This window comes from Gekko japonicus, unplaced genomic scaffold, assembly GCF_001447785.1.
Source record: "Gekko japonicus isolate JY-2015 unplaced genomic scaffold, Gekko_japonicus_V1.1 scaffold165, whole genome shotgun sequence".
Lineage (NCBI taxonomy): Eukaryota > Metazoa > Chordata > Lepidosauria > Squamata > Gekkonidae > Gekko > Gekko japonicus.
Genome location: NW_015163097.1, coordinates 885,875 through 899,262, shown reverse-complemented (window position 1 = coordinate 899,262; position 13,388 = coordinate 885,875). Strand labels below are relative to the sequence as shown.

Below are 13,388 nucleotides of genomic sequence, written 5' to 3'. Positions count from 1 at the left end.
GACAGGCAGCTGCCTGTCAGGTGTAGGAGAGGAGGTGGGATGCTTAGAGCTGCTGGGGAGGTTTGCTCAGCAGGATTGCCTTTGCATTGCTGCTGGCCCAGCCTCCCTGATGCCTTTAAATACAATCCCCCCCCCAACACCAGACAGGCCAGTGTCTGTCAGGTGTAGGAGCAGGGCCAGGGTATGAATGGTTATGGGGAGATAGTAAAGGACATTTCTAGGAGCCATTTTGATGCGTGCCTCCCTCATAAACCTGAAGAAATGTCCACCACATCACCACTCCCTCACACCAACTCCACCTCACACCGCTCACCTCTTTCTGCCCCCAAGAAAGCTCATGGCAAATGTCAAGCCAGATACACCAACACTGCAAGGAGAAGGCAATTTAGGAATGCGGCAAAGACATTTACACATAGTACTCCTGCAGTGCACTGAGATGCACAGGCCAAGTACCAGCAAGATCACCCTGAGGTGCTCAGAACAGTCTCCATATGAGCAAAACAATCCAGGAACACAAGTAGAGAGACAATCACTTTCATGGAAGGTAGCAGGAGTTGATTTAACAGACGACTGCTTCTTAAATGGACAGTTCTATGTGGCCAGCTCCAGAGTGAGCTCATCAAGCAGCCTGGTGATCCTAGCACCTTAGGGCAGAGCCACCAATGTGGTCTAGAGAGAGGTCCTTCAGTATAGAGGGGGGAAAGTACATCTGTCTCACTTCATTTCTTACACTACAATCTTCTCTGTTAGAATTCCTACAACAAATGTCACATTTCAATTTTCACATCATTGTGCCAGCACTGAGGGTTAGGAGTCTGGGAGTGCTCCTGGATGCCGCCTTAACAATAGAGGCCCAGGTAGCAGCTACTGCCAAAGCAGCCTTTTACCATCTACAGTTGATTAGGCAGTTGGCTCCCTTCCTCAAACGCAACGACCTGGCAACAGTGATCCATGCTATGGTCACCTCGATATTAGACTACTGTAACACTTTCTACATGGGGCTGACCTTGTCTCAAATCCAGAGGCTGCAGCTAGTGCAAAATGTGGCAGCAAGGCTGTTAATGGGCCTCTCTATACGGGACCACATCCAGCCTGTGCTGAAAGCACTGCACTGGCTACCAATAGCCTACCGGATCCATTTCAAGGTGCTGGTTTTGACCTTTAAAGCCCTATATGGTCTGGAGCCTGCCTACCTGCCTACCTGAGGGACCGCCTTTCCCCATACGTGCCCCAGAGAGCACTGAGGTCAGGGGCACAAAACCGCTTGACTCTCCCTGGCCCAAAAGACGCCAGGTTGGCCATGACTAGAGCCAGGGCCTTCTCAGTGGCGGCTCCACACTGGTGGAATGAGCTCCCGGAGAACATAAGGGCCCTGCGATACCTTTTACAGTTCCGCAGGGCCTGTAAAACGGAGTTCTTCCACCAGGCTTTCGATTAGGAGCTGCCACTAACGAATGAGCCACCTGAAAACATCGTGGCCCTGGTGACATATTGCTGGAGATTGCCTTCCATCAGGGAATTGTATACTGAATGCCGCCATCATTTGTACTGTTTTTATAGTATTTTACGTTGCTTATGTGAATTTTAGTGTATTTATTGCTTTGTATTTTAATGTCTGTAAGCCGCCTTGAGCCAGTTCGTCCGGCAAGGCGGGATATAAATTGAAATAATAAATAAATAAAAATTGCTTGAAACAAAAATGTAGGTACACATATGGTGAATTGAGGTACCTAAGTATTCACAGTTCTTTGCACTGTTCCAGATGTTAACACAGTTCCTTGGATGGTCTGTTTTAAATACTGACACATATGACAAAATGAATAAGCTTGAAAACAGGAAAGACATTGCTCAGGAAATGCTGATGTACCAGACAAAAGCCAACTCTGATGAAGTTGAGTCCATATTGGTGAGTATCTTTGCACTTCTACAGCACTTATGCCTGACTTTTACTTAGGGTTGCCAAATGTTACTTACCTCCTCGGCGGGGGACTCCCGGGTATCTCATGGTGCGCGCGCGCGCGCTATATCTACGTCACCCGGATGTGACGTCACATGCTGGGGGCGGGGCCACAGCCATTTGAGGGGAAAACTCTATGTTTTCCCCTCAAATAGCTGTGGCCCCGCCCCCAGCGTGCAACGTCACATCCGGGTGACATGCATGCGGGGGTGGGGTTTCCCCCGGGCCCGATTTTGTCGCGTCGAAAATCGGGGCACCAAAGCGGGGGATTCCCGGCCCCATTTGGCAACCCTACTTTTACTGCCAGATCAATTCACTGTTGTTTGGACTTCTGTTGTTAGCCATACAAGGAAAAACTGGAACAAGAATGCATTGAAGACTGTGACGAGAAAGATCTTCTCAGAATTTTGGTGAGTAGCAAAACACCAATAGATCATAATTATCCCACAATGTCAAAAGAATTCACATTTTACAGGAATTAGATGTATACTTAGGGTACAGCTCTGAGAATATAGTTTACTTTATTGCCGTTACATGTGGTAATTCTGATTTGTAGGTCATTTTTTCTCCATAGACCAGTATTTCAAGGGCTGTGCCCACTGCAAATAGGCAAACCTGTGCAACAGGGCCACAGCTAGTATTTGGGGTTCTATAAAGGCTTTTGGAACTCAGAGCTCACTTGGGCTGGCCCAAATAGGAGATGGGCTCCAAAGGCATTTAAATGCCTTCAGATCTCACTTCCAGTTGGGCGGCCAAATCTAGAAGTAAGCTCTGAAGGCATTTAAATGCCTTCAGAGCTCATTTCTGGATAGGCCGAACTCCATGAATCATGAACCGGTTTGTGCAATGGAGGAGTTTGTCAGAGGTTTGGGGTTCAGGATCCCCTCCTAGGGTTGCCAACTCTGGATTGGGAAATTCCTATAGTTTGGGGGCCAGTGCCTGAGAGGGCCTTAATTCTTTCCTATATTCTATGGTACACCATAGTATAGGTGTACACCATAGAGTCCACCCTCCAAAGCTGCCATTTTCTCCAAGGGTACTGATCTCTGTAGTCTGGAGATCAGTTGTAATTCACATTGAACTGATCTCCAGACTACAGAGATTCACATTGAACTCCAGGCACCACCTGGAGATTGCAACCATATCTCCTCCCAAGTGGGCTTCATGACAGAATAAAGATTTGAGTCTAATCTCTGCATCACATTGGCTTCTTGGAGTACCCACCACCTACAAGGATCATTAGATCAGTACAAGCAGGCTCAAAGCAGTTATCTGTTTGTCAGGTTCCACAGCCAACAACGGAGTACACGCTTATCAGAAAGGTTATACTTTATTGCAGAGCTATAGAGGCATTAACATAGTCACTGTTAAGAATGGCAACGGTCCTACAAGCATAATGGGATATAGGGTATTTGTATGCAACCCCCCTTTCCATAAGCCAATTAGCCAGGCTCCCGCGCACGAGAGAAGGGTCCCCAGGCCGTTAGAGGCCGCAGCTGGGAACAGAAAGCGCTCCCATGGTTCCAGGCATCCCAGACACTACACCAGCAACCTGCAAGGTCATTGATAAGCAAGCAGTACAGAAGCAAAAGTAAAGAAGCAACATCTGGCCCAAATAGGAAGATAATTAATCCCCCCCCATCATGGCAGCATAGCTGACACTGTTAAGCATTCTGTTAAATAGAAGGAAGTTAAATGATACCAAATAGCATTGATAGGGGTTCTTATTATTACTATTTGTTTGCGGCTGTCAGACAATATTAGGATCTCCTGGCTAGTCTACACACAATGCCATATGATAATTATTATTATTTCAGCCACTAAGGAACTTTTTTATTTATGCAATTTCACATCTGTAATATTTTTGTAATAAAATTATCACTGATGTGCAGTACAGTATAATGAAGTGGCCCATATTGCCTTAATCTAGCTATAACAGGGATGCCAGGCCTCCTGACATTCCCTCTTGTTGCCTGCTAGAGCCTCAGGCACTGGTGGGAGGAAATGGCGGGCAGAGGAGGAATGGTTTTTTACCACAGACTAGAGCACAGTGCTAGAGCATCTGTTCTGCCACTTCTGTTTTTTACAGCAAGTGATGTAGAAATGCTGACGTGCCAGGCCCTGTCCCCCCACCCAATTCCTTTCAGTGGCTGCCAGCTGTGGTCTGGTCACCCTAAGCTATAACATCACAGATCACTGTGTCTTCTTTCATAGCTTCATATACATGTAAGAGGAGATTTTGGAATTAGTAACAATAAAGTTAATGAATTTCAAGTTCAGAGGAGAAATGTCTCACAAAAAATAGTATCTATGGGCTGAGCTCTTACCTTCTGTAATATGTCGAATCATTTACTTCATGTTGGGATGACATGACAGTATGGGATTCTACAGCAGTGCCAGCCAGTTATGTGGAGGGAAGGAGGAAAATGCACAACATGGTACATAGCAAAGGGGATGTTATGGAACAGAGGAGATGAACATCATTTTCACCAGTGTGTCTCCCATAACATGGAGTTCCACCCTTCGATGCCCTGAAAAAACTAAAAAAACTTTGAACGTTAATATTTTGACATTTTGAATTTTACGTCTCTATTTTTCTCCACCAAGCTTCCCTGTGTGAAAGAAAAAATATATAGAAACGTTCAAAAATTTATCCAAAACAGGAGGGTGCTTAAACTTAATGTCTGATCTCTTATTCTGCCACATACAACTGTTCTATCCACTTGGAAAGCTTGGAATCTCAGCTTGCTAATGGGATAAAGCAGGTGTTGCATCTTAAAACTGCTGTAGCTCCAGGACTCATTAGTTCCTGTCCTTGACCTGGGACCAGAGTAAATGTAGAAGGGAATTGCATAATAATCATAATAACAGGTATTGTCATATGGTTAATCTTTGCAGGTGAGTTTTGTACAATGTGGCGAATTCCAAATATCTCCTGGATGAAGGATTTAATTAGTGTAGAATATAGTTGGATTTTCTATTTCATTTAGTAAGGTTAAACAATTGTGGTCTGTTATAGGAATCAAACAGACATGGTGAAGCCGACATATCTTTGTCCATCTATAAAATGCAAATCGCAGCCTTCATTTGCCTTGGGTCAATGCAAGAAAATGAGAGAGGCTTTCACCTTTCAACATCAGTTCAGTTTTGCTCTTTGAAACCTGCTGCTTTAGCATGCTTCCCCGATTGTAGTCCAATACTGTATCTACTATACAACACTGGGCATCTTAAGTGTGGCAATTCATAAATATCAACTAACCTGCAATTCTACAGATTAAGCCCAACAAGAATAAGGACCTAATGAAATGAGATACTGGGAGATCTATAGTCTAATCTTCCCAGTATTTTTAACACATATAGCAGCTGTGTAGAGCCCCACGTCAGATCAAGGACATAGCCCTATTATGCATGGGTATTTTCCCTCACTTTCACTGTGCATGTCTGTCGGGTTTTGTTTGTTGTTCTGCATTGATTTTCCTCCCTTCAGCACTCAGTTCACTTTATGGTCACTATTTCCCTGGGTTGTCTGAGAGTGCTTCTGTGCCAATTTTCCCCTTGTTTCACTTCCAAGTCAAAGGTAATTCAGAAGCATACAGATTCCCTTGGATTTCATCCATCCTCTTGCTGCCCCTCAAAGATCACTCCCCTGCCCATATCAAGGTCGTTCTGCTCACTCTTCATCTTTCACCGTCCTCCCATCTTCATTGGTGTACAAACTCCATTTTCCCCTCGTTTTAAAATGTTTGATTATTTTTTTACAAGCGGCATGAGTCTAGCGACATGAGACTATCGCTAGTCTTGGATCGCTGCATAAAAACAATAAAATGACAGGGGGGATGCTCAAAAGGAGCAGCATGAGGTTTAGTCCCCTGCTGGTATTGACTTGAAAGGGGGACTGGAGAGGACGCAAACAGCAGCGTCCCCAGTGCAAAAAAAAAAGGATTTTAGTGCTGCCTGCAAACAAAATAAAGGAGGGGGGATCGTCCGCATGGAATGTATGTATGAGATGTAAAGAGAAAGAGATACTGGGATGGGAAGCCTAAAGCTTTGAACACATTTTCCCTTTGATGCTTTAGTAAACAAAGTTTTTTGGAGGGAACCATTTTGGCAGTCTCTTGAAACCTAACATTAAAATGGGGCTGAGCCACATGGACCTTCTGAAAACCGGCAAACTTAAGAATTCCATACAGGACAGGCTCTAAAACTGTGAAGATTATGACCAGTGTGCAGATCAAATTAGGAAATCACAAAGAGAAAACCTGGCAAATTTGCAAGGAAGGCCAGGAAATTAGTGTTACTATGCAGCTGTGCTAGGGCATCAGCGAAAATGCCCCCCATTTTTTTCAGTGTAGCAGCACAAGACTAAAAAAGCTCTCCAGAGCTTCTGCCAGAGGACTCCTCCCCCATACAAATTCTGACAGAGGACCCCATACAAATTGTGCAAAGCATGGTGGAGTTGCAGCTAGCTTTGCACAGCCACACGCACGCACACATGTTGCAAACTATCACAGTTTGCAATGCCAGTGTCAGTGGGCTCTACTGTGCATTCTGTATACTCAACATGTTCCCCCATATTTTGAGTGTGGCCAATAACACAGCAGAGAATCCCATAGTGCTCGGCACTATACACAGTTCTTTCTATACACAGATTATATACTATACACAGTTTTTTCAAGCTGCCTTCAGGTCTTTGAAAAAATAAAAGTATTTGTCTCCAGTTAAAACCAAAATGGATATTTTGGGGAAAGTAAAACATATGCAATACTCACCTTTCAAGTTTCAGCCTATCAAAGTTAAACCAATTTTACTGTTTTAACAACATAAAATGCACCATTTATAACTTACTTAGCATATAAAATTTCATTATTTAAAAGTTATGCCCTAGTTTTCTACAAGCAAAATTGCAAATAGACCCAATACTTGAGAGAGAGAACTGCAAGCTGATGCACCCTATGCTACTTTAGCACATGCACCTTAATTTTTGCTATCTGAAAAATTGTAAAAAAGGAGTTGAATAGAAAGCACAAGCTTTGTGGTATATAACATAAAATGTAGTATTTGGTTAGAAAAGGGGTCAGGCAAAGGGTCGATAATAGTATCTGCAGAGATAGATGTAGTCCCAGCTAGATGCTTCCTTCTTCCTTCTGTGGCTACTGGCTAGAGTGAACTCAGTTCTCAATAAAATTTTCAGTTTTCCTTTAAATATTTCATGAGTTTCTGCCCCACCTCCTTCTAATCTTTGTTCCCTCCAGCAAGGTTGGGCAATAAATTACTTGTTACCCACTCTGTGTGTGTCATAGTGGTTTGAGGTAGAGATGCAAAAGTTGTCCACAAGGGAAGACCCATTAAAAAGGACAACAGAAGGCATGCAACAATTGAGTAGCAATGAAAGCCCTGCATGCTCCCTTCATGAAGATTAGGTATCCTTCTAGGTGCAGAAATGCATGTTGGATTTAAGAGCTGTGTATGTGCATTTCACTCATGCTAAAGATACAATACTTCATAGGAGGGTTTTTCCCAGTACCCCTCAAAATTTCCAATAGAAAAATGGTGGGGGGGACAAGTCCTTTGCCCCAATTTTTTCTGGGTTCCCCCCCCCAGGCCTTCACATCTCTATTCTGCAGCAGAAGAGACATCTTCATTGAGTTCCCTCTCCTCCCCAAACCTCACCCTCACCAGGTAGCACCCCTGAATCTCCAGAAATTTCCCAGGCTGGAGTTGGCAACCCTGCCTTTATTGAGCTGTTTAGGTATACTGCACGGTGAACTGGAACCTACAGACTAATCTAACTGTGCATCAGTTCCTCCAGACTAACACTTCCAAACACCCCAGGAAGCAATAGCTGTACAAACGCATATGTTTATATTTCTCCCCTTTTAAAAATATTTTGGAAGTATTAAGTAGCTTAGTGTGCAATACTAATTTTGCTAGAAGCATCGCTTTAAAGCATGAGAGCTCCGTGAGTCCTCAGTGGTGTTCTTCCTAAATGGTTGGCAAGGCAACACACCCACACCCACAAAAATGAAAGCAGCTAAATGATCATGCCTAATCTCTGCTGTGTGTCAGACTGATTTTGTTTGTTCCTCAACAGAAAGGGGAATTACCTGAACCAGCAGAAGTGGAACTTTATGAATTTCATTTCAGTGACTTTCCTGTTGATGAATATGACTTGATCAAGTGTGGAATTCGGATGTTCTTTGAGTTAAATGTTGTGGAAAAGTTCAAAGTTCCAGCAGAGGTCAGATTTATTGTGCCTTATTTTCATAAAGTAGAAAACAGGAGATACAGCAAGAGCTTCTTTGCATATCTATATATTCTAATATGCATTCTATATAAATTGTGGGACCCTTTGGCTCAGGGTATCCTGGAGACCAAATCCTAAGTGTTGATGTGGAAATTAAAACTGGTGGGAATCTACACAGGGACTGCAGTCTTGCTTCTTTATAAACACATGAGCAACGTACCTTATACATATAGCAAAATGCACTCCCAAATAGCTAAAAATGAAGATGGTTCGGGGGGGGGGGCTATATGGAGACAGATCCTCAAAGCTATGAAAAAAAGACAGCTTTTTGTAAACCGAAATGGGTAAGACACTGAGGGCCAGATCATATAATAGTGCTTTTACTTGCCTGAGCATTCCTGAGCAACCATAATATGCAAGATAGGATTTCATTAATATTATGTATTAATACATTGTTGACTGTGTCCTAGATTAGTTGTGTGTAGGTGGATTTAAAGGTGCCTTTAAGTTGTAACCACCTTATGGTGACCCCAGCAAGAGGCTTTCAAGGCAAGCCAGAAGCAGAGGTGGTTGGCCACTGCCTTTCTCTGCAGAGTCTTCCTTGGTGCTCCCCCATCCAAGTGCTGACTCTGCTGAGCTTCCAAGATCTGACAAGACCAGGCTATTCCTCCTTACCATTCCAACATGAACATTGCTTCATGAATATTGCTTAAAGCAAACTCTGTTTAAGGTGCATCTTTCAGCCTTAAACCACCGCTAAGATCTGTTAGTTCTTGACATGTATTATGTTTGCCAGAGATGACTCTCCTATGTGGTGGCAGGAGCCAGCACAGCGATAGAGTTTTGCTGCAGTAGATACCCCTGATCTGGATAGCGTAGGCTAGCCCAATCTCATCAGATCTCAGAAGGCTAAACAGGATTAGCCCTTGTCAGTATCTGGATGGAAGACCACCAAGGAAGAGGCCAGCAACAGCCAACCACCTTTGAATGTCTCCTGCCTTGAAAACACTGGATGGGGGGGGGGGTGTCACCACAAGTAGGCTGCAACTGGGTTCCAGTAATGCTCTGGCATAGCTCCCATTCTTTTTCTGTAGGAAATGTACTCGTTGACTGTGTTCTAGATTAGTTGTGTGTAGGTGGATTTAATTTGGAGGGGCCCCCCTACACCAAAAAGCAAGCTCCAGCAAATGACAGGGAGCCCACGCACAAGTGCGGGGGGGATTGTCTGAACAAAATTCATTGTCTGAACAAAATTGTCAGACATCCATTCTCAGCTTTATTAAATGGCCAGTTTTCATAACGATATTGAAACTGTGTTTTTTAAAATGGTGTTTATGAGATTCAGCAGTACAAAGAACTAAGCGTCTTTCGTTTGTGACAGGTACTTACAAGGTGGATGTATACAGTCAGGAAAGGGTATCGCGATATCACTTACCACAACTGGCGGCATGGATTCAATGTTGGGCAGACCATGTTTACTCTCTTGATGGTATATTGTATTGCTATGGATCTACTCCAGCATTTACTTTTCATTTTAATGCACATGATAAAATGTATGCAGACATAAAAGTGAAAAAGCTACTTTTCTCTTTATAGACAGGTAAAATAAAGAAATATTATAGTGACTTAGAAGCCTTTGCTATGGTAGCTGCAGCTTTTTGCCATGACATCGATCACAGAGGCACCAACAACCTGTATCAGATGAAGTAAGTGTTGTCTACTAACAAGTAATGCAGGGGGCACTTTCCACTTCCTGTACAGGGAGGGAAAGTATTTCAAGCGGTTGCTGCTCATGTTATAGAAGCAAATGCATTCCATTGTTTGGAGGGGGGGGTGGAATTTACAAGGTTGCAATCAGGAAGTCTGTTTGAGGTGGGGTCAAAGTAACACTGGAGAGTGGTGATTCCAGTTTCATGGGCTGGGAGCCCCCACATTACTTGAGTCACTTTGGCCCCCTTTCTTTTTTCTTTTTGCAGACATCATTGGAAGCTATTCATATTATAAGACAAAGAAAGAAGATCCTGTCAATAGTAAAGAGGGAAGGAGCATTTTGAGGGGCATTTTGGGCAGCAGCAGGAAAGCAGAAATGGGGACAAGGATGTTCAGGGGCCCGGAGACCAAGCCCTATGAGGAAAGGCTGAGGGACTTGGGAATGTTTAGTCTAGAGAAGAGGAGGTTGAGGGTGGACATGATTACTGTCTAAGTTTTTGAAGGGCTGTCACTTAGAGGCGGGCAGGGAGCTGTTCCTGTTGGCAGCTGAGGAGAGGACTCGCAATCATGGGTTTAAATGAAGGGCGGGAAGGAAAAACTTTTTTACAGTAAAAGTTGTTCAACAGTGGAATCAGCTGCCGAGGGAGGTGGTGAGCTCCCCCTCACTGGCAGCCTTTAAGCAGCGGCTGGACAAACAATTGTCAGGAATGGTCTAGGCTGATCCTGCACTGAGCAGGGAGTTGGACTAAGTGGCCTGTATGGCCCCTTCCCACTCTGTGGTTCTGTGATTGTAAGGCATGAATCAGTGGATGGAAATCCTTGTGCCTGTGGAAATTGTAGGTGGGATCCAAGTTTTGTGTATAGGTGTGTGTGTAGTGTTTGTGTATGTGTGTACACACACACACAGGGATACATAAATTGATAACTTCCTTTGATTTCTTGGGGAAATGTGTGTCAGTCTGCAGCTGGGGAGTATAGAGCTTGACCACTTCTGCTGCCCTTGAATTTAAAAACTTGTGCTTTGTTTTAAATGTATACAGAGTGATACACAACAGGCCTCTGCAGCATAAAGACAACAATTCCTGCAATTCCTCCCTCCTGCATATAAAATGATGGGGAAAGAAAAGAGGAATGTCAGGGAGTATGGGAAGGGCATGAATTTAGACATGGGGCTCAAATTGTTTGATAAGGTTTACAGAGTATAAGACCACGTAGTGTCTAACTATACTACACTAGTATAGTAATGTGTTGGGACTAGGACTGAGGAGGCATGGGTTCAGATTCCTGCTCAGCTATAAAGTCAGCTCATTATGGTCACAAAAAGCTTTGGACAATGCATTCTTTTTCAACCTCACATACCTCACAGGGCTGGTGTGAAGTGGAAACAGGGATACCCATGTATGATAGACTTAGCCCCTTGAAGAAAGACAGAAGAAAAACATAACCGTGATTCACAATTATGCACTGTGGAATATTTTAAACTATGTATACACATATATTTTAAACACAGGTCATCTTCTCCATTGGCAAAACTCCATGGCTCTTCCATTTTAGAAAGGCACCATCTAGAGTACAGTAAAACCTTGCTTCAGGATGAGGTTTGTTGTCTGTTTGATTATTTCTTGTTACATTGTGCAAAATGTATTTTTTATTAACTGTAGTTAAATAGTTTAAATCTATCCCATATAGTTAGCTAAAATGCTGAAGTTTACCACTGTTTGTTAAGACTTTGTTGGTTAAGTTAAGTTAAGGTAGCTTGATAAACCTCTGTTTCTCGGGAATGTGCACAAATGCAGTCCGTTGTTATGCTGTCACACTGTCTCCAACCTCCCTACCCTAAATTCCCTTCTGACTGAAGACTTCCTAATCTGAGAAGCCTTGAATCGTGCTCCAGTTTGCAATGATGCTGGAAAGGTGGCACTTGCAGGGCTGTTTTTGGGCAGGAACGCACAGGAACGGAGTTCCGGCTGGCTCCCAAGTTGGCCACGCCCAGCAGGAACTCATTAGCATAATAGGCCACACCCAACAGCACAAACTCATTAGGATTGGCTACATTAGGGGTGTGTGGCCTAACATGCAAAGGAGTTCCTGCTACAAAAAAGCCCTGGGTTTTGACAACAAACAAGGTAAACAGAATAACAAGCAAACGGTGGGTGTGGCTGGATAACCACACTTCTGGTAACATGGGGGTTGTGCTAATGAGCTGTGCTGTCAGGGATGTGGCCCAATATGCTAATGAGTTCCTGCTGTTGGGCGTGGCCTATTATGCTAATGAGTTCCTGCTGGGCTTTTTCTACAAAAAGAGCCCTGGGCACCTGGGCAACTGGAATGTTGCCTCCTAGAAATCAGGATTTTAAACAGGGATTAACCCAAGGTTTAGAATTATGCCTTGCAGGAAGATACCAAATCCAGATCACCTAGGTTGCCGACCACCATGTGGAGGCTGGAGAACTCCCAGAATTACAACCAATCTCCAGACTACAAAGATCAGTTCTCCTAGATTAAGATCTGGAAGAAAATCAAAGAAAAATTATACAAAGACGTACCAATGTGGGTATCGCCATTAGAAGCCTTTATAATGCCAGCATTACTAACAAACGGAAAAAAGCAACATATGAAATACTGTTAACTGAAGAGAAGAACCTGAAAACATTTGAGACGTTACAAGAAATGAATATTAAACTCACAAGCTGGGAAAAGATACAACTGCAGTCAAGATTTGTTAAAGATAAAAAAACAAACTTCGAAAAATCAAAGTCGGAATTAGACAAGATCTGGCTGTCATCGGCGGACAAGCAAATCCAAAAATTATACAACCTTCTACTGAAGGAAAACATGAAAGAGACGGCGACCAAACCTTGTATGAGAGTATGGGAACAGAATATAGGTCACACAATAAAAACCGAGGAGTGGGAAAAAGTGTGGAAATCGATGAAAATAGTAAGAGCTACGTCATATAAAGTAAAAATGTTTTACAGGTGGCACTGGACACCAGATAAACTATCCAAATGTTATAAGAATGTCTCAGATACATGCTGGAGATGCAAAAATAACATAGGAACCTTTTACCATATCTGGTGGAGGTGTGAAAAAATAATCAAGTTTTGGAAAAAGGTCAAAGAACTGATAAAAGAGATTACAGATATAGAACTCCAACTTATCCCAGAAAGTTATCTGCTTAACATGATTCCAGATAGAATAAATAGAGAAGACTTATGTATCATAAGAACATAAGAACATAAGAGACGCCAATGTTGGATCAGGCCAAAGGCCCATCCAGTCCAACACTCTGTGTCACACAGTGGCCAGAAATACCAGTGCCATCAGGAGGTCCAGCAGTGGGGCCAGGACATTAGAAGCCCTCCCACTGTTGACCCCCCCAAGCACCAAGATGACAGAGCATCACTTGCCCCAGAGCCCCTAGCTATACCTTGTGGCTAATAGCCACTGATGGACCTCTGCTCCATATGCTTATCT

The 13,388-nt window shown here is 43.4% G+C and overlaps 1 protein-coding gene across 1 annotated transcript in view; it reads left to right on the top strand.

Moving 5' to 3' along the window:
- PDE6C (phosphodiesterase 6C) overlaps window positions 1-13,388 on the top strand; it is a 69,271-nt gene that overhangs the window by 41,112 nt on the left and 14,771 nt on the right. Inside the window, exons 10-15 of the mRNA XM_015406638.1 lie at window positions 1,763-1,906; window positions 2,299-2,367; window positions 8,049-8,195; window positions 9,583-9,690; window positions 9,798-9,907; window positions 11,422-11,509. Of these exons, the coding sequence (XP_015262124.1) occupies window positions 1,763-1,906; window positions 2,299-2,367; window positions 8,049-8,195; window positions 9,583-9,690; window positions 9,798-9,907; window positions 11,422-11,509 (666 nt within the window). The remainder of the gene's footprint in view (window positions 1-1,762; window positions 1,907-2,298; window positions 2,368-8,048; window positions 8,196-9,582; window positions 9,691-9,797; window positions 9,908-11,421; window positions 11,510-13,388) is intronic.